Genomic DNA, 20,935 nt, shown 5'->3' on the forward strand with positions numbered 1-20,935 from the left:
ATACGGTAGGACAAACTTGTCTTCTTGAGCTTCCTCCGCGCTATCCCGCCCACACGTGCGTAACCAAATGTGGGCGGAGTCAAACAGCTGGATACTCGTGGCGGCTGAGATACAGAAGGACTGGCTGCTGTGAAGCCAGCCTTCCCCCCACTCATTTCAACGCGAACACGGCTAACCGAGGTCCCATCTGCTCTGGAAAAATCTACATACCCAAGTAAAATTAAAGCTAAGTCGTGATAGTTTTTGGGGGGGTTGGGGGTGCCAGAGTTGTGGAGGACACGCCGGCGTACTCAAAGTTTTCATTTTCCTAAAAAGAAAAAAACAATCTGCATTTGCTAGCTTACAAGGAGGCAGAAGGTGAGTTGTCACAGATTTACCTTTGATGCTTGTTGTTGCTAGCTAGAAACAGGAAGGTGGACAAAAAACCGTCGCATTTGAAATGTAAGCGGTTAATGTGTCCACCCCGAACACCCCCAAACTTATAAAATGTTGTTGAACATTTAAGAAAAGCAGAAAACTAAAGCTTCACGAAAGCAGGATTATGTAAGGTAATGCACCCTGCTGATCGATGTAAATTAAATTGCTGTGGTCACTAATAGCTTGTTCTTGATAGTTTACTTAATCATTTAATGATGATGAGTAGGTGAATGCTCCTAATCAACCTCACGGAACAACCCTATCGATCCTCTCATTCACTAGCTGAAAAGAGACATCTGTCCTGCCGCTGTCCCATCAACCGTCCTCCATCTTCAGGAAAATGAATCGGTGCACATGTCAGTCACACTCAGATAAATGTTAATCCTACTTGAGAAGACATTGCTCAGCTGGCTGGAGAGGAAAAAGAAGAAAGGTGCTGGAAGATGTCTCTGTGGATGATACTACCTGTTAGCCTCCCTGTCCTGACCATCACTGGGATATGGGTTGTGTAAGTATTGTCTGTTTTTTCCCCTTTCTTTCTTTTTTTTTTTTTGACATCAGAAAAGTTTAAAATCTATGTAAATGTTCTAAGGTTTGACATCTGGATCTATACCCTGTCCATAACTTTAAAAATGACAAAATACAAATTAAGAATTGGAATCATGTTGTAATAAAAATACTCTTCGATACTCCAGCCTCCTCTCCTGCCTACAGGAGTGCAGCACTACATATTTACCCTGAATTCCTGGGAGTCATGGCAATTGCATGTGGATTAACTCTTTCCAGTAATGATCCGGGATTATCACCATTATCCTAAAAATCAGACATGCAGGTTTGCAGTAAATCTTAATTATCTGTAGTACAGTGTCTGAGCAGATGTGCTGGAGAGAAACCCTCCTGGTTATACTTGGGCTGACAGCTCTTCTCTCTGTTCTATTATTTTGTTGGGACAAGGAATGCAAACCCCAGTGGGGAGAGAGACAGATGGCCCAATTCTAAATTGTTGTAGTTCTGAATCAAGGCTATGTGCTGCATCACTGATAAGTTGCATGGAGACTAAACAGCCTAATCAAGCACCAAACTTGAGACCATATGGCAATTAATGTTGTGATGTGCGTGGCTACTCAACAGTCCAATCAGTAGTGTGTATCCAGGTGTAGCGGCTTAATGTTTCCATGCTGATTTGAGAACATGAAGGTGAAAACCAATCTGTCTAGTTTGGGCATTTTTTTCTGAGCAGAAAGCTGATCTGAGTTCAGATGCTGAGAGCTGCAGATTGCCAGCCCCTTTACACCCATTTCCTTCCTGTTACCTTGACAAGGGCGCCTTGTTTCTAAGAGCAGTCAAGGGTCTTTTTCAGACTTGGGGAATGTCACAGAATGTGGCATGTTGCATAACTCCTGCTTCCCAGTGTGGATGACTGGGTAGGAGTAAGGTAAATACTGGAAAGGGGTGGGAAAGAACGTAAGCAAAATTTTCACTCAGTATCTGGCGCCCATGCCAAGTGTTTTCTGTATCAAGTTGGACCACCAAGAAGTCTTGGCTTCTGTTTCTCAACTTTTATCAGTCAGTCAGTGTATTTGCATATGTGTCTTTTATGTTATCCAGCAACCATGCTGTAGAAGCAATGGGAGTTTAACTAGTACTTGCCAAATTTATCTATAGTTTATTGGCTCACACATTTTTCTGAGGTTATTTTTGTAGAGCTTTTGGGACTTTTCATTGTTAAAAAAACACACAAATCCCCAACAAAAAAAGATTTTTCCATCGAAGTCTTTCTTTATGTAGGACTTGGTCCTAAATAAAAAACAGGGTCTGTTCCACTTAAACATTGCTTAAAGGCACATGCAATTACAGCCATTGCTGAGCTTTGATAGGGGTCTAATTATATAAACAAACCTATTATTACTTAGCCTCTGCTGAGCACATAAAGCGCTGGTTTAGTTCCAGCTACATCTAAATAAGTTCACTTTATTTAGAAGCTCCCCAGAGCTGCAGATGCTGTTCTAGCTTTAGAAGCTGGCCAGATGTATAAAATACACCCCCAAAATCAGGGAAAAATGTAACAACCTAAGCTTTCTTTTTCCTGCATTTTTTTTTTCTAGATTTTTGATTTTTGTTTTTGTCTTGTTGGTACCATTTGTAGTGTTCAGCACATATGGAAAGGAAGCAGACAAAAATGAAAGGTGTGTGTTTGTTACTGTGTTTCTCGAAAGGCTTAAATGTCTATCACCGTCATTTACGCCTGAAGGTACACATTGGCACATTTTCCTTTAAGGCTTATCACACACTCAATAGATAAAAGGGAGGACATGGTGCACTTTTGTTTCTGTTCCTTTATCATAATCAAAAGCTGGAAGTCTTCTTTCACTCACAGTGATGGATTTCCTCAGTGCTAGAGCAGCGCTCTTTACACGGTGATTGATGTGTCTTTAACCCTTTGTGGTCTCTCCTGTTCTGTGTACCTGGAGTACACCTAAATGAGTCATTTGTTTGTTAGCTGAAATCTCGGCCTGCAATTTTGAAAAAAACGGTCGGACCTACATAGTTTTTGTGTGTTGTAGCTTGCTGACTTTCATCTACAGTGAGAGATCCATGGGAACAGTAAGATGCAACCAATGGAAAAAATCCCAGAGGGTTATTGCCCCCATCTAACCAGCCAGCCAAGTGTTGACAGCCTTTACAGCAGTCAAAACCAGCTGTGCATTTCACTAAGCAAATGCAGTGTTAAAAAGCTGGTAGCAGGATTAATTTCACACTTGAAAGTTAACTAAAAATAGATTCTCCAGGCGTTTCTTTTCTAACACCAGCTGGTGCCCTCAGATTATTTTTTAATGTTGTAGAAATTAATAGACACATTGTTTTAATAGTAATGATAGCTATGCTCAGACTAATATTTTTGCCTGTTATCTTGACCTTTTGGACAGTCACACCTATCTTGCGTGTGATCATTGGATAGGAGGTGCTAGCTGGCGATTTCCAAGACAAAGATGTAAACAGACATTGGTGACAGAACTGCCATGTATGATACTGGGTTTCACTCCGTGTCCAAGTTCTATATAGCTGTGCACACCCTGCATAAGAAAAAACTGTCCACCTGCTCAGGTTGGACAGCCCGTGTTTTCTGAATCTGATATTGTGTCGACACATGAAATTGTAGCAGATACTGTGTAGTGGAAATAATTTAATACCGCTACTTTTAACGTCATGAAATATGTCTTGCTTTTGATTTCTTGCTTGTGTCTTTGGGAAATATCTCTGTCCTGTAAAGACTGGCCTGTGAGTAGGATATTATCAGCCATGGAAACATTCCTGATTGGTGCTTAACCTCTTGCTGAACTAGGACTGCATGCAAAAATGAGGAAAGATACTCTGTCTGTATGACTCGGTCTTCCTGTGGTTTTCTGGCTGTTACAAATAGTGTTTTTACTGTTGCATGTGAATAACAAGGTTATATGTGATTGTTGCATGTCCTTCCTGAAATGCCCACATAGAAATGTGGCTAAAACAAGTAAAAATAAAGATGATGTGGGATATGTAAACACCTCAGAAACCTGAGTTTCCCATGATTTCTTTCTGCATGTGCATATTCGTCCTATCTGCATATGCAGTTGTGTAGGACTTGAGCAACAGAGCAGACACAGTTGAGCTGCACATGTTCGTGTTGAGGACTTAATCACAGGACTCACAGTTAAATAGCATTTTCTTCAGCCATTCAAAACCACACGCTGGACATCTGGCCCTTTAATGTGGCCTCTGTATCATTAGCTGAAAATGGTTTGTTATGTAGAAAAATTTCCCAGGCAGGGTCACAATGTCAGGTATAATAATGCAAGTGGTCATTGCAGCCTGATTGAAGATGTTCCAGTTATAGAGTTTATCTGTAGCCTGTGCAAAAGGGGATTTTTGTGGCCAGCACTGGTCTCAATATTTTAAAATCTTAATTAGAAGATAATATAAAGTAAACGGTTAGCACTGTTGCCTCACATGAAGAAGGTCCTGGGTTCAAAGCAAGCTTTCTGTTTGGAGTTTGCAGATTCTCTTTGGGTACTTCTGACACCTCCTCCAACTTCCTCATACAGTCCAGAGGCATGAAGTTAGTGGAGTTGGGTTAATTGGTGATTCTAAATTGCCCACATGTGTGAATGTCAGTTCAAACGATTGTCTGTCTGTGTTGCCCCACAACAGACAGGCGGTCTGGCCAGGGTCTACCCTGCTTCTCCTTTCACATCTCCTCCTGCATCCCTGAATTGATGACAAGCGGAAGAAAATGGATGGATCAATATATTTAACATTGGTGTTTGTGTTTAGTGCTGACATATACAGATATTATGTTACTTATGTTAGATTGTTGACCTCTGTATGGCCGCGGCTGGTCAGTATCCTCACCATAGTCATACCACTTTGACAAAAATGAGCCATCTGAGGTAAATGGAGGCTCTTTAATAGTGCTTTTCTACTCTACATAAGCACCCAAAGTGCTTTATACAGCAGTTTCAGATAAAGGGTAAGAAATGGTGAAAAGTCAGCTCAACTGTTCCTGAAAGTTAAACAGGTGCAGGATTTTGGGTCACCCTAAAAGTTCAATAAATGAAAAGACCTGAAATCATATGTAGGTCATTTTCAGTCATATAAAATCATCACTGTAAATAAGCGACCACATGAGAAATGCTACTGCAAAGACATGACAGATATGCAAAAGGGTTTTAGTGAGCTTAACAGTTGATGGCTACGTGGGTTTTACATAAATCTGTTCAGGATTCATGTTCACTGTGATATTACGTTTCCTTGCCTTTATGGCCTGCTCACCTCCTGACAGTCTAGCGTCACAGTAGTGTCAGGTTATTATGTTAGCTGTGGCTTTTGCATTGAACTCCCCTCTGCTTTTCACTTGAATTCAATGACCTAAAAAAACTTCCTATTCTGAGGCTGCATGTGAGAAGTATCTTTTTTTCCTACCACTACCACTCTAATGGCTTTTGCCGTATGAATGCTCATTGAGTCAGTTTAAATTTACAGTGTATGCTAAAAATATAAAATAACTGTTCCCTTTGATTTTGGATAATCATTTCCTTTTCCTTTTTAGCTATGCCATGGCCCTTTACAACCAGCATGTCTGCCCTGTGGAAAACTGGTATGTTGACATCTATTCTGTATTTTGCTGATCCCTACAGTCAGTCTTGACCTTTGTAACCTTCCTTGCACCTCTTTTGCAACAAGAGCCAGTGAGAATAATTTCCTGCTCAGTCGGCTGAAAAACGTTTGAGAGACTCATTAAAATCCACTCACAGTTCAGTTCAGTTCAATGTTATTTACTTAGCGACAAATCACAACAACAGTTACTGCAAGGCACTTTATATTGTAAAGTAAAGACCACTACAATAATACAGAGAAAACCCCAACAATCAGACAAACCCCCATGAGCAAGCACTTGATGACCGTGGGAAGAAAAAACTCCCTTTTAATAAGAAGAAGCCTCCAGCATAACCAGGCTCAGGGAGGGGCAGGCACCTGCTGCAACCGGATGTGGTTGAGGGGAGGGAGGTAGGAGAAAGACACACTGTAAAGCAGAGCCAGAGATGAATATTAATCTAGAAAATCAGCACAAATCTAAAGCTGTGATGCTGAAAAATTTGTCGTTGCTGTCAGATCGTGTGCTTTGCTGCTCTGGATGCTGGGCTCGTTTCGGACAAGCTGAGGTTAATCTCCACGAGCAGAGCTAGCATTTGATGACACAGTGGTTTTCTGCCTCTTTGACACACCAACCCTAAAAACAAAAGAAATCCTGGGTGTGATCGCACAAAATGGTGCTTAATATACAGTTACTGTACTGTGGTTTAACAACATACTGTATTATACAGCTTCTCATATATTTTTACTAGACCCAGTGAAAAAAAATCAGGAATATGTCTTTGCTTTGTTAGCTATTTTCCACTGTGTGTCCACAGCCTAATATAAACGCAATTTTTCTCAATTTTTTTTAACATTTGCTTTTGCACTGCCACACATGTTTGGTGTTTGTTTGGTTGTTTTTTCTTTCAGGTTGTATAACCAGTCATGTGAGGAGGAGCTGTATTTGCAGAGCGGGCCATCCTTGTGCTGCACACTAGACAATGTACCTCTCATCAGGTCAGTGAGATGGAGTCGTACCTCATGTCCGTCTCTTCTCTGCCCCTTTGCTTCTGCTGAGTCAGAACAGGAACACTGTCCCATTGTTTTGCGTGACCCCTGTCGGCACATTGTTGATTTAAAAAGAAAAAAAGCGAGTGAGGAGAATGAGACGTTTCTTCTGTGTGTGTGTGTGTGTGTGTGTGTGTGTGTGTGTGTGTGTGTGTGTGTGTGTGTGTGTGTGTGTGTGTGTGTGTGTGTGTGTGTGCATTCTGAAAATAACTTGTGGCAGAAATATCCTGCCTGCCACCGTGGCAGTTTGGAGGCAAAACACGGGCCTACGTTCAGCCATGTAAACACACATACGCACACGGAGGAGTCGGCTTACAGTCCAGAGGAAATCAAGACACTCTTGCTTCTTTGTTTGGGTTTTTGGCCCTCTCAGCTTTCAACATCAAAGACATGTTGTACCACATAGCCACAGTGGCTTTCATTTAACAAAAAAACAAAGCATTAAAAAAAGGAAAACCAGAAAAGATAATATGCAACGATAATGACCCCACCACCACCACCACCACCACCTCTACAAATCAAGTGTGCAGCTACAGTTTAACACAGAAAATTAATCTTTAATATAGCAGCGCTGTTGTTGCTAAGCAGTCGAAGCAGGGAAGGTGGAAGAAGCATTTTTCTTAATCTGTGTTAAATACCGCGCTGTTGGGTAAAAATAAAACGGACCTTCGAACAAGCCATAGATGAAAAAATTGTTTAAAATGTATTCATGTCAGCTTTAGTCTAATGAATGGTGCGTTTTGATCCATGTAGTGAAGAATGTGTGTATGACTTGAGTCAGCTGAGAGGACTTTGGCTTCAATGGGAGTCTGGGCACAGACAGCCAGTGTTGACTGTCTCTGAGTTTTCCCTCCTACAAACATTTCCCATTCGTAGAATAAAAGCAGCAAGCAGTAGGTGAAAAGTCAAACACTTGACTTCAGGATGTGAGGAACAGCCATAGAGTACCTCTGGATGTGTTGATGGTTGGAGGTGTAGGCAGTGGTGCATTGTTTTGCGGTATTGCTCTGATGGTTTTCTTGTAATTGTTTCTTGCAGTAAATGTGGGACTCTTCCTCCTGAGAGCTGCTTCTTCAGCCTTATCTGCAGCACGGGCTCATTCATGGGTAAGGCATCATAAGGCATGGCTCAGGACACATTAGACTGGCTTATATTAACTGTGTAAACCAGCAAGCTAAAATTTCAAGACACACCTGCAGGGCAGCCAGCTCAACAAATGAATGTACATAAGCATATTTATTGAAGTAGACACATTGTATTTCCCATTGTAGAAATAGAAAAAGGAAGGGGCTTGTTTGCCTAACAATGGTAAGATCCCCGGTTTGATTCCTGGAGATGACACAAATCCCTTTGGGTTTGTTTCAGGAAGGGTGTAAAAGTCAGTCAGATTAAACATGTGAAGCTGCCCAATGTGGCGACCCCCCCCCTGTGAATAAGAGAGAAGCTGAAAGCAAAAATTAGCTGTAATACAGAACAAGTCCGAACACAGATGCAAAGAAAACTCTTGTGTCTGAAAGAAAGAATGAGCTCTCAATTGCTGGTCTGCATGTTTTCTGGGAGTCTCTACATGTGCTGCTGCCCTCCGTTCACTGGTGGCTTCGACTGGCCCGATCTTGATAATGTTTTCCAGCTGTGGTTAATTTTCTAGCTGTGTGTAAAAAGTTACTGTGCTTTGTTTTTATCCAAGCCTCTAGCAGCTATTTTTCTGTCTGACTGTGAGACTCTGGACATTGTAAGCTGTCTTTTTGAGATGCAAATTGTAGCTCTGGTCTTTGCTTGTGACAAGAATGGAGGAACTTTGCAGCATTGTATACTGTATGTGTACACAATGCTGAAAAAGGAGGCAGATGGTTGCAGGAGCTGCCCTTGTGTACTTACAGGCTTTTTCCAGGCTCTTAACAGACCCATTAGGTGGTGAATACACACCTGAGTACAACTGCTGCACACATAGTCAAAGAAGTATTTCTATTATCTGATAAAGAAAAGTATATTGTTTGCTTGAGTAAATTAGACCCCACTTTTGAAAATCTTTTGCAACCTGATTTTCCTTTAGAGGGAGGTTATATGCATAAAAAACCAGTGAGAATCTTTAAAATCGGTACATAATATTATTGGTGTCAGAGAAACACACCTTGGCTAAACACTGGCCTTTGATTTTTGTGTTTTATTTCACGGGTAAATTATGTGGCAGTGAGAAAATGTTGCAACCACTGTTGCTTCATCACGATGATGGATTTTATCTGGCTTAGTTAAGATGTAGCTCTGTAACTTTTGTTTGAAACATGCTTACCTAGAATGACTCTTTCATAATATGTATGCAGTATAAGTGTGAAATAATGGTGTGTGGTGGAGGTAATCCTGTACTACTTCCGCGCACAGTGACTGTTAAACAGCTTTCATCTAAATTTCTTAGTTCCTCTTCCTTGTGAATGAAGTTTCTCTTGCGCTCATTGTTAGTCACCCACCAAACCATCAGTGACAGCAACCAAAAGAAAAGATGTCTTAGAAAGTACATAGTGAGTAAAAGAAACAAATCCCTTTTCATTGTGAAAGGATAAAAGCTTGTATCTCTGTCTTTGTCATAAATGTGTTTTGAGATATTAGAGACGCACATTTTCCTCCCAGTTACATAAAATGTCAGCTAATATTTTGTTTTCATTAGAACACATAACTTGAGCTGAATCACTTAAGGAAGTGGGAAAATGAGCATGTCAACATGTTTCAGATTTTGATATTTGCTGTTTTCTTTGTTTTCCATGACCGTAAGATGATTATATTTCTAATTAAGAGAATTTAATATGACCGCTCAATAAGTAATTTCAGTGAAACACTCCACCTTCATCCATTAAAGTGTTTTTTGGAGAGCTAATGACAGTTGGGAATTGAAATTCTGCATAATTCCTTCATAATTTCCTCTGCATTTCTATTCTTTTTTTAAAAACAACATAAAAAATTGAGATTTAAGGACCCTCAACCTTGATGTTATTGTAAGTGATGTATCGCTGCTGCATTTGATTAAAAATTATCGATCACATCCTTTTAACTGAGTTCAGTTGCACTTTCACCCACTCGGGTGAATCTGTGAGGTTTGGAAGGTTTAATTTTCTAATTTTTGGCTGCATTTTTTCCCCCTTTGCAATCCCATCAGTCTGTATGTTAATACTGTTTATAAAGCTACCTCTTTTGTCTATACATAAGTATGTAAAGCTGATGTGGTATGTAGCTATACAACACTATTTTAAATATTGCGTGCTTAGCTAGTAGCTCATTGATTTATGTTTTACTTGGAAGGCTGTGTCTGCTATAGTTGGCTGCAGGTGTCACTTCCAAAAGGAGTAACATGAACTTGGAGAATTTTATATCGCCCTGTAATTGTTTTTTCTCCTTTTCAGTTCAGTTCCCACTTTTCTGCCAGTGTACACACAAAACATTTGAAAGACAATACATGCATTCTCTGTCTGCATACCTTCTGTGGGAGACGGTGAAATGTTGTGTTTGGGTTGAAATATAGCCCCTTGTATGGGTGGCAAGGTTTTTTCTACTGTGAGGTGCGAGTGCCGCCGGGTAATAAGCACTTTATTAATGCCCATCAGTTTTAGTGTTAACTCAGCCCTGCGTATGTGAATGCAAAGGCACGTGCAGGGCTATGTATGCATGAGAGATTGTCCACCTTGTTGCAAGTATACATGCAAGATAGAAGTAGTGTGTGAGTCAGTGTCTGTGGGAGCACTTTACTTCCTGCACTGGGTTTCCTGACTTCAGAGCAAACAGCATGAACTTGTAAAGGGCTGCTCTGTGGAAGGTAACAAAGTATTGGAACAGTGTTAGGTGCTGTTGCATGGCATCCTTGGGTAAAATAAGCTGTCACACTGCAGCTTGTTGTGACCTTCGAGTCCAGGTGGCGCTGATGCATGGGATATGAAGCCCTTACACTGGAGGAGGCCATGACTTTACTAAACATGCATCATCTGACAAGGATACCAAAAAAAAAATGCCCACACAAATGTGCCCAGAATAGAAGAAGAAACACTGATTTCCTATAGAGAGAAGCTGCTTGTCCTTGTCTTTAACCTTCAGGCGTAGCTTTCATCATTCCAGGATGACTGCACAATGCCAACAAGTTTAAACACGCTCATTTGTTATGATGAAACACACATTTAGTTGAAACAGAAAAGAATCCACCAGCAGCCAGTCTGCAGCAGGGTGAACGAGGCGCTTTAATCTAATGAAAAAGCTGCAGTCGACTTTCCTTTCCCTTCAGCAATACAGCATGTTCTCCATTATAAAAAGGAGCCAATGAGCAGACTGTTTCCGTGCCCGGAGACACAGTTGTTTGTTTTTCCGTGATTGTAACTGAAATAACTTTTGCCGAGTTGATTTGGGTACAGAAGGATGAAACAGAAGAAAGCTCGCACAAACACAGATACACACAAGTTAGAGCTAGTGAATATAAAAACATAAATAAATCATTAATTAGTTTTTTTAATAGCATTACATAACCATGTCTTGGTCTTGCTTGTACCAATGTTTGCCTTTAAGGTTTAAACAAATGTTTTTATTATCAGATTTAATAGCAACATTTCAGTGAGCTCATAGTAAACTTTGCAGATCAGATGGACTTAAAATTAATTCTCCCTCCAAACATCACATTAAAACAGAATGGTTAACATAACGGTGGGAACTTTGCACTATTGTTCTAACAGGAAATTATGCAAGACATAATTTCTCAACATGTGATGCTGAACTCTCTCTATAAATCATATACATACCTAAGCTGTGTGGATGTGTAACTATGAAAAGATCGGCAAAAAAAAAAAAGCTGAAGGCCTTTTTTAAAATCTTTTTTTTCCCGTTTGGGCAGAACATTAATAAAATGTAGTATAACTATAATCATGAGTGACTTGGCTGTTGCATTAGTGTATTATTTTGTGTGTTTTTTTTAATGAAAAACATTCTTTTAATATCATCTTTTTATCTTTGCAGCTTGCTGGTGACTCATTTTTCACCCTAGTGTTGCGGCAATTGTGGTGTGGTGACTTCCCCTCAGTAATTTATCCTCAGCATGAGCCAAACAACTATCATCTGGAAGCTTTGCTGTTGTTGTCAAAATCAGAAAATGATGTGAAATATGCATGGCTGATTTTTTAACAGCTGCGAAGAAAAAGTCGCTTTAAAACAAAAGATCAGGCCTGGAATCAATCATTTCTACTGCTTCATCCTGAGGTTGTGGCCGGGCTATAAAATGTGTCCGCTCACTGAGACGCTACTTAAAGCCAGACACGTCACGGCATAGACAAACCCTGGAGACAAAGCTTCAGAGAGGAAGGAAAAATCTATCAATGTAAAGACTCTACGTGGAAATGTTTTTCTTTTCTAGCCATGACCACAGTCTCCATTTGTATTCCCTTTTGGCAGACACAGACCTTCTGAAAAGCTGCCTCTTACACAGACACAGTGACAGAGTTAACATAACACTTTAGTCCCTGGAACAATATATAAGCGTCAGGTCAAGACATGAGGGGCTCCTTGTCCTCACTAATTCTCCCACCCTCCACTTTTCACTCTCCCCATATGCCCCGCTTTCTCCAAGCCCAGTCAGCCTTCATCAGGCACCAGCCGTGAGGAGCCAACAAAGAGAACCCAAATGGGGGTCAGCTCCTCAGTGCTCCAACAATGCACCCAGTCAGAGCTTGTTAGCACATCGGCACTCATCTGTCCCATATACTGTACTTCTTTCCCCTTCACCTTTTAATCGTATGTAGGTTTGGATCGACCCCCCACCAAGATATCCTTCTCACTTTCCCGCCATTTTCTGCTTCTCATAGTTTTGAGTCAGAGAAGCTGCTTAACATCTCTGATTTCCTGTAATATAGCTTTCAGGGAGTTCATGTATTTCTTGGCTAAGTGACGTGTGAGAGTGTTTGCGTTAAATTGAAGCCAGGCACTTTTTTTATGATAGTCGTCCAAAAAAAGCCAGATGATGCCTTTTCTCCATTTCTTGCATGCAGTGACTTTCATCTCCCTTCTTTTAGTGATGGTGATTGTGCTGCTTCGCTACGCCCACGTCATTGAGAAGCATCAAAACTGTGTCCTGAACACGGCGAGTCTTTGCACGGGCTGGATCTGTGGTGCTGGACTCATCATGGTGGGCAACTTCCAGGTACGGTCTTCTAGTTTTTTTAACAATAAAACACAGAGAGGTCGCTGTAAATGCTGATGAAGACAAAGATTTATGGATACCCAAAGAAATTGTATTCAGCATGGGAAATAGTGAAATTAAACACACAGAGACTGAGGCTTCTGTTGTGTAGTCCTAGAGACTGGCTGGCAACCCTTTTGCAACCTCTGGTCACTCAGGAAAAATGTGTATTTCTTGACTGGTTGGTGATTGGATGCTGGGTACAGTTTCTCACAAAGAGTCTGCTGCACCAAAAGCGTCCTTGTAATTACTTGGGTCGCTAATGTAGCTGCAATTATTTATAGTTCGAAGAAAAGTTGCCAACTTGTTCTCAAACACTCACCAGCTATTAGTCAAGCTATAGTCAAAAATGTGTTGCACCTTTTCATGTGAAAAGTGGGGTTAGTGTCACACTTTTCATAGCTTCATTACCGGTCTTAGAGTAGTTGGCAGATATATGAGGACAAGTCGGCATCTTCCAAGCAGGTTGCGGGCAATAGCAGACGCAATCTCAAGGAGGTTTTTTTTGGTGCAGCAGACTCTTTGCTGGGTGAAATTGGTCACAACCTCCAGCAACTACATGCCAGCTGGTTGTAAAAAAGCTTTGATGTTCAGATAAAATGATAAAATGTCCAAAATATCTCTGGTTCCTGTTTCATTAATATAATGAGTAATTTCTTTTTGCTAAATGGTGTGGCATGGCTTCATCTCTAGTAAATTCTTATACACAGCCAAGAAAATAATCTGCTGTATAATCTTTAACATGTCTTTGTTTAACCTGGCTCTTTTTAGGAGTCTTTCTCTTTGCTTCTTTCCATCAATCCTTTTATTTGAGATTAAACACACCTCAATGTTTGTAATGTTAACTTCTTCCTTCATCAGCACAATACTGTTCACAATAATCCTCTTTCTTTGGTCCTAAAACTTCAAGTGAAGAAACTCAACGTGAATTTCTTCTTCTGTTCTCTGGGAAAGAATTTCTTGAAGTTTAAATATTTAGAGCTCTGGCTGGATGCCTAGACAGTGTGTGTGTGTGTGTGTATGTGTATGTGTATTAGTACTACCTTTGCTGCGTGGACAGAACTCTGTTTAGACAGTAACATTGTTACGACCGCTTCAAAGAAAGCGTGCATAATGTCAACTGTTGAGTTTTTGGTTAAAAGTCAACGTACGTGTCAGATTCAGGAAGTGGTCACGGTTAGGGTAAGAAAAGTAAGATCATTTAACGTCCTCTGAGGGGAGGTTATTTTGGTGTTTGACGCTGGGCTGGATATCACTGCAAAATCTTGTTACCATGCTTTAAAAAGGCCGAGATAGTTCATGGGAAAATAAAGAGGGAGAGACAGCCACGGAGAAGGCATTTGATGCTATATTCAGAGTAAAGAGAGGAGCAAAAGTTTTGAAAGAAAATTTGGGTTGTGTTGAAGTAAAGTGAAGTTTCTTAGAGTGTAATATTTCTACAGATGTGACTATTTGGTTAAATTAGATTGTTTGACATGTTAGAGTCTCGGCTCTTTTTACATACTCCTCTTACAAGAGTTGTGTATGTGCGTATTGGAGCAGATTTGCAGATGTGGCAGTTCATGCGAGGGTGTAGTAACGGCAACCTCACCTTCTTCCCGCTTTTCCTATGAGGCTCGAGCTCTGCCGAACAGGGAGGAATTTTACGAGAAGAGCCAGGGGGAAGTGAGTCATCAAGTCTGGCCATGCATGGAGAGGAGCTAGGCAGACAGGGTGTGTGTAACAGATGCCCCATCTATAACCAATCACGAGCCTGATCCCTGCAGCCCGCCTCACACAGTGCCCTCTCATGAAGTTCAGGACATTACACAAACCCGCATTTTTAGCATCGAAAACACGTGTACTCAGGATCCACTGGCAAATGCCACAAACAAGTTTGACTCAGAGAAGAGGGAGCAGAGCAGGACTCTGACAGTCAAAATCGAAACAGATCAAAGAAAGCGCAAGAAACACAACACATGGCAGCGTAATCAGCCGCATCAACTCCTTGAGCGCATAGTTGTGCGTTACATAAGCCTTTGGCAGTACAGCTGTGGTGTGGTGGAGCCACGGGGACTTTTCCCGTCAAGCGATCTGATGATCTGGGAAGAGAAGTACATGAATTGTTGACGGAGAAGCACATTACTGCCACACAGAGGTGCCTGAGTGTGACACAGCTGCATGGAAAGCAGCTGTCAGGAAAACAAAGAGAAAAGAAAAAGGAGTAGAAAAGTTCGTTGGACTGCTAATCTGGATGAAAAAGACTGATACCACCTACAGTCTGAAGGTATTTCCAATCTTATTTGGCTGGAAGATGTCACGCAAATCAGGAACATTGTCTGAAGTCGCACACCAGTTCCTCACTTAAAACACGATGGTGTTTCATTCTTCTCTGTTTTTTTCTAAAAGCTCTGGTTTTCAGGTGATGTCGAAAGGGCCGTTGTAATCGGTGGTGGTGCCACTTTCAGTTACAGATTTAGGCTTGTTCCCACAGAAACATCGTCACAGCGTTTATCTACCTCACAAAGTAGCAGTACCTGACTGCTACTTTGTGAAATATCACAGGTGCAGCTCAATAGTGTGCTGAATTTAGCTGCGGAAAACTCACTAATGAAGGCAGGAGCTCAGAGTGGTTTCAGATAAATATGTGTAGCTATAATAAGAGCTGTTGCTCTTAAGTGCCGCCCAGTCTTCTCTTTATTCTCATTTCCTTCCTTATGCTTTCCCTGTTTGATGTTACACTGCTTTTCACTGCCACACTTTGCTCACTTCAGTGTGCTCACAATCTGCTAATATTGCACCTATATATATTAGCGGCATACATTACCTGGCTGTGATTAGCAGTGATCAGTTGATAGCGTAAACAAACAGGTATTAGTGATTGAATCTGGCACTCCTGGCTGCACACACTCACTCACACACATGCACACAATCAATAGAGCTCACTGTGCAGTGTATGAATTGAGTCTGCAGCCAACACCAGGCGATCGACCTGCCAAATGATAAAAAAACGTGCCGTCACAAAGTCAAAGTGATTTTCTCATTAAATAACATAAACCATTATTTCACTTCACAATACATTGGATCAGAATCTTTATCAATACTGATTTACTGATTAAACTTTTGCAGCTCTAGCGTGGAAAATAGATTAGTCAGAAGAAAATGAAGTTGTTGATGTGTGTCCAGAGGTGGAGGTGCCACACTAGAGTAGAAGAAATTGGATTTATTTTACTGTGTGAGAGCTTTACAGCAGATCTCAACTGTTCAAAACTTTTCTTATGCAAGTCTTACATTGCCACTTCAAGGATCAGCCTACTACACAAGAATGTTCAGCATGTACTGACCAGGCCAATGGACAAATGGCTTAGATACCAAACTTTGAGGCTGTTGCTGTAATGATCTTGGAAAATGATAACAAATAGCAGAATTTATACATCTGGCATTAACCATGAAACTATTGTTTTTTATCTGAGCAAATCAGTCAAGTCGTTTAATGTGTCCCTAGCTCAAGTTAATGTACCACAAGATCTCTTATCTACTCAGTTCAGTGTGTGTGTGTGTGTGTGTGTGTGTGTGTGTGTGTGTGTGTGTGTGTGTGTGTGTGTGTGTGTGTGTGTGTGTGTGTGTGTGTGTGTGTGTGTGTGTGTGGACCCTTCAGTGGGAGCTGTAGTCACATGCTCCTGAGCGGCTCTTTTGTGTATTGTTTCTTGTTGTTCTTGTGACCAGCAGGGAAAAGGAGGCATTCTGTCGTGTTTCTTGCTGCTGTTGCCTCCTGTACGCTTGCCTTTTGTGTTTCTTTTTTTTCTTTTCCCTTTTTACTTAAAGAATCGTAAGAAGCTTCGACCAGAGTTTTAAATACCTCTGAAACTGGGCGATGGGACCACTTCCTGAATTTGCCCACGTCACATTCACTAGATGTTTTTATTTTGTGTTACATCTTTGCGTCAACCCTTTAAATGGCTCCCTTACCTTCTCTTCCTGTTTTCTGTCCTTATATCACAGGTGGATAATGCTAAAATTCTCCACTATGTTGGAGCAGGCATTGCCTTTCCCACCAGTATGCTGTTTGTGTGCCTGCAGTCAGCGCTGACGTACCGACTGGCCAAAACCCAAGGGGAGTACAACTTGGCCCACCTCCGGCTCTGCATGACCCTGCTGGCCTTCGTAGCCTTGGTGCTCAGTATCCTTTCCAGTCTCTACAGATGGCTGCCCTGAAGCTTAAGGGACTAAGCATCCCCTTTGACCTCTTTTCATCAGATATTTTTATTTATTATTTCATGCAGTTAGTCCCTGGCACCTCTTCATCAATGACATAAAGCAGCAAGAGTTTTTAACTCTATAATTGCGCGATACAGTGACCTTTTTACCAGATATTAATGTAGTGCATTAACGCCAGTGTCGTGTCTGCTTCAGACAGTTTTGGAAGCACGCAGCAGGAAATCTTGGCGCACTCCAGCATATTTCATAGTAGGAGGTGGAAGATTAAAGACCGACTTAAGTCCGATCCAATATCTCTGTCAGCTGATATCCATCTAGAGAAGTTACAGTGCATGTGGGAAAAACATATTAGCCTGACCTACAGTACAGATATACAGTAGCTGTAGCCTGGGCCTGTCTCTTCATGGGTAACATAATCAACATGTGAGCACTTGTAAAGCTCGCTAATTAACTCATTGTGTCTTGTTTACTTAACCTGGACAAAAACTGAGTGTTTAATCTGCATCGTGCAGGTGAGTGGGGCCGTGTCCACGACTGCTTCCTGTTGGGGCGTTTCAGCTTTAGGTCCTAGCATTGCTTTGCTGCTGTTTTCCTTAACCGTGTGTTTCAGGTGGTGTTTTTTTCTGTCAGGAGAGCTTCGTCCTGCAACACGCCTCGGCCATCTTCGAATGGGTGTTCTGCATCATCATCATGCTTTTTTATGGGACTTTTGCCTTCGAGTTTTCCGGCATGTCAGGAGATACAATGGTGGTGCTGGCGAGAGGAGGCTCCCTGGGACCTGCTGGGAGAGAACACAAGATGGATGCGCTGGGAGGGCCCGGTTTGCACTCACAACCACATCCACACCAACCTGAAAGCATGTCCATGCTGTAGCCTCCTGGCACACGTTGATGCCACACAGTTGCCTCATTTTATTCCTTTCCAACTCTAGTCTGAATTATTCATTTCCAGCCGTGTTCGTCTGAAGGTTTGAAATGAACCAGGCCAGCGCAGCAGCCGTTCAGAGCGGGCGTAGCTCTGCTGCAGTTTATACTTACGTCAAACTTTGTGTCTCCGAAGAACTTGTTTGCATTTTGCACATTGCACAGGCGTGCAAAACCAAATTTTCTCCCTGCTCATGGCTGTGCTCCGTGACCATCAGAGGAGCGTTTTGGGAATCAGATCATGGAGTTCTTGTGAATCCGATGGCCTCGGATTCAGATGACTGCCGCGATGCGTTCAGAGTGTGTAAGAAGTGAAGGCTGCTGGACAGCCCAGCTGACAGTATTACAGTGGGAAGGTGTCACAGTGTTTCAATCCTGGAAACAGAACAGGGCGGCAGTTTGCATTTTTCATCACGTAAACCTCTGTTAAGCAATATTTTTGATGTTAAGTCACGTCTTTGTAATTAACACCCTACACTGTATAGATCTTCTTTTGTTTTTTACTTTTTTGGTTATTCATTCTGCATACTCATCTGCACATTACCTCCCTTCCAAAGCCACGTGTAAAGCTAAAATATTTCTGTGGAGCTGGTTGACCAAAGCTAATCAGAAATAATATTATCTGGTGGACATCAGAGTAGTTCTGAGCTCTGCTGTGCATCTCATGAGCTTGCATTTAGATACGAGTGTCATTTTGTTTAAAATGCTTATTGCAGCATTAAAGTTTGTGCCATATATGCAAGCCTAATATTGCTGTTAAAGTATCAGACCGCATGGACTTATTGTTTCCGGACTATTCGGGTGACGTTTCATATGTCTTTATTTAAACTGTGTTAAAAAATTCAGTGAGCTCTGAGTCACATAAATCTTCTAATTAAGACTGAAAAAATACACCCTTCCCCATTCTTCTTGGGATCCATAGACTAGATCAATGCTCAGCTCTTAAATAATGCTGGATTGAACTCCTTCTCTGTAAAAGAATATGAGGGAGAGGTGACACAGTGTCGAGAGGCCAAATATGTACCAGCTAATTCAATCCAGAGCACTGGCTTTATTGAGTTTAGTGACGGGGCATTACACGTGTCTTCAGGTCCTGTAGGCAGAGGTCTGCATCTTATTATTCCCACATGCAGGAGGAGGAGAACATGTTCTTATTGCTTTAGCTGTTTCCTTTTTTTGTGAAGCTGGAAACTTCGCACAAGTGGAGATGTTTCAGCACGTCAAGCTGGTGTGGTGGGATAAAGGGAAAAGGATTTGTATAATGTAAGACATGGTGGAGATGGACTGTCCTGCTTCAGTGTTAACGTGTTATTTTTCAGTATGTGCCAAATACAAGTCTGCCTATGGCATTGGTGCTAATACACAAATAGGCCTTACCTTGTTGTTTTCCCTTACTTCAGTTGTGATTACGGCAAAGCAATAAGAAGAGACATGAGGTAAATCGGTGACTCTGAGAGTGAGAGCAGGGACAGAAGGTTAGCAACACCAGCACGTGGAGAAATGCTCCATGCTTGCTAACATCTGTGCATAATTTTCTCAAGCTTTGAGGAGGCAGAGGCTTTACAACAGTAGTAATTTAATTAATTGGCCATCAGCACATCTGGCCACATGTCGAGCTGAGATGTTGTTTGTGTAATTTGTTTGCAAATTCACAGTATGTTACTGAAAGTAGTTATTCACTATCAGGCTGAATGTATCAGACTAACTGAACTAGAGTGATGGGGAAGCCTGCGCACGCTGCTCTGAGGACGGAGCTGAAAGCGACACCAGCTGCAACACTGAGCACTTGCTTCTCTCTGCTGGTCACACTGCTTATTGCATGTGTTAAGCTCACATGAGGGGGTTTTTTTCTACTTGAAAAATTGTCAGTTTTTTCTGCCCACAGTCAGAATACTAAGACCAACTAATGTTTTTATCCTTTTATTTCATAAAGGTGGAGGCTCAACTCCAGCCTGAGCTTCTGCCTGCGACAGTATGAGGTTCCTCTGAGAAACCACATTAAACATTCAATACATTTGAAACGTTCACTAAAATAATGGCGCTAATCATTTCACATTTACTTAAAGTACTTAATCCGACGTCATGGTTTGAATATTCCCTATTTCTAGCTGACCACTACAAAAAAAAGAAACATTACATTTCTTTTAAATCTTCACATTCGCCATCATTCTCTTCATTTCATACCTCATTCTTCCTCATTTATGGATCTATCTGATCTCTACACTCAGGAAAACATTACCACACCAGCTGTGTTCTTTGATTCAAGGCCTTTGGCTTTCTGCCGTCTTTGTTTAAATTGCATTTTTGTCAATGGGATTCCTTGTGTACATTTGTTTCTTTGTGTAGTATAGGTGCAGCTGTAAGACTGGTGATTAGCCATGATGTAATAGATTATTTTTGCTAATCAAGACTCTGTTAAATGTGCGAGAAAACCGAGCTCACTCGTGCAATCGAGATCATTGGTGAGAGCCTTCTGACTAACAAGAACCCAACACTCCTCACAGCACCCCACTCTCAGTTACACAGCTCCCTGTGCCTTATGTGCTGTTTTGATCATGGAAACCAAAGAGGTCACAGTTGTAAATTCTATTTTGATGAAGAGTCATATGATTGTATCCATTTATGCCTTAATATTCAACAAATTAAAAAAAACAAAAAAACAAAAAACAGCAAACGTTGAATCCCAGTGGCTTCATTACACAACATGAGCACAAAGAACCAGACAGCGGTTCTCTAATCTTTTTTTTTTATTGTTTAATTATTTACATTATCCAGTTTCATTGACAGAAGGTGACACTCATAGATAAGACATTAAACAGAGGAAAACTCCTATAACAAAACAGTGTCAGCTGTAGGTGAACTTACAGGTTTGGTACACTCGCCACCAAAACGTCCTGAAGCTCTACAGACTGTTTTTTGTTTCTCTCTTAAGACTTTCTTAATCCCATCAGAAGTGCTTCTCAAGGATCTAATTACATACTCTGTCATTAATAAATGCCAAAAAGCTGGGCCAAAATGA

The 20,935-nt window shown here is 41.3% G+C and overlaps 1 protein-coding gene across 1 annotated transcript; it reads left to right on the forward strand.

Moving 5' to 3' along the window:
- The first annotated feature begins 141 nt into the window (after positions 1-141).
- Positions 142-20,635, forward strand: LOC308388724 (transmembrane protein 150A). Its single transcript, XM_080869594.1, has 8 exons — positions 142-357; positions 700-925; positions 5,504-5,551; positions 6,460-6,546; positions 7,636-7,703; positions 12,630-12,757; positions 16,778-16,955; positions 17,604-20,635. Exons 2-8 carry the CDS (start codon positions 861-863, stop codon positions 17,864-17,866), a joined length of 837 nt encoding a protein of 278 aa, XP_080725720.1. The 5' UTR covers positions 142-357; positions 700-860; the 3' UTR covers positions 17,867-20,635.
- The last annotated feature ends 300 nt before the right edge of the window (positions 20,636-20,935 follow it).

The sequence above is a fragment of the Rhamphochromis sp. 'chilingali' genome, assembly GCF_963969265.1.
Source record: "Rhamphochromis sp. 'chilingali' genome assembly, chromosome: 20".
Lineage (NCBI taxonomy): Eukaryota > Metazoa > Chordata > Actinopteri > Cichliformes > Cichlidae > Rhamphochromis > Rhamphochromis sp. 'chilingali'.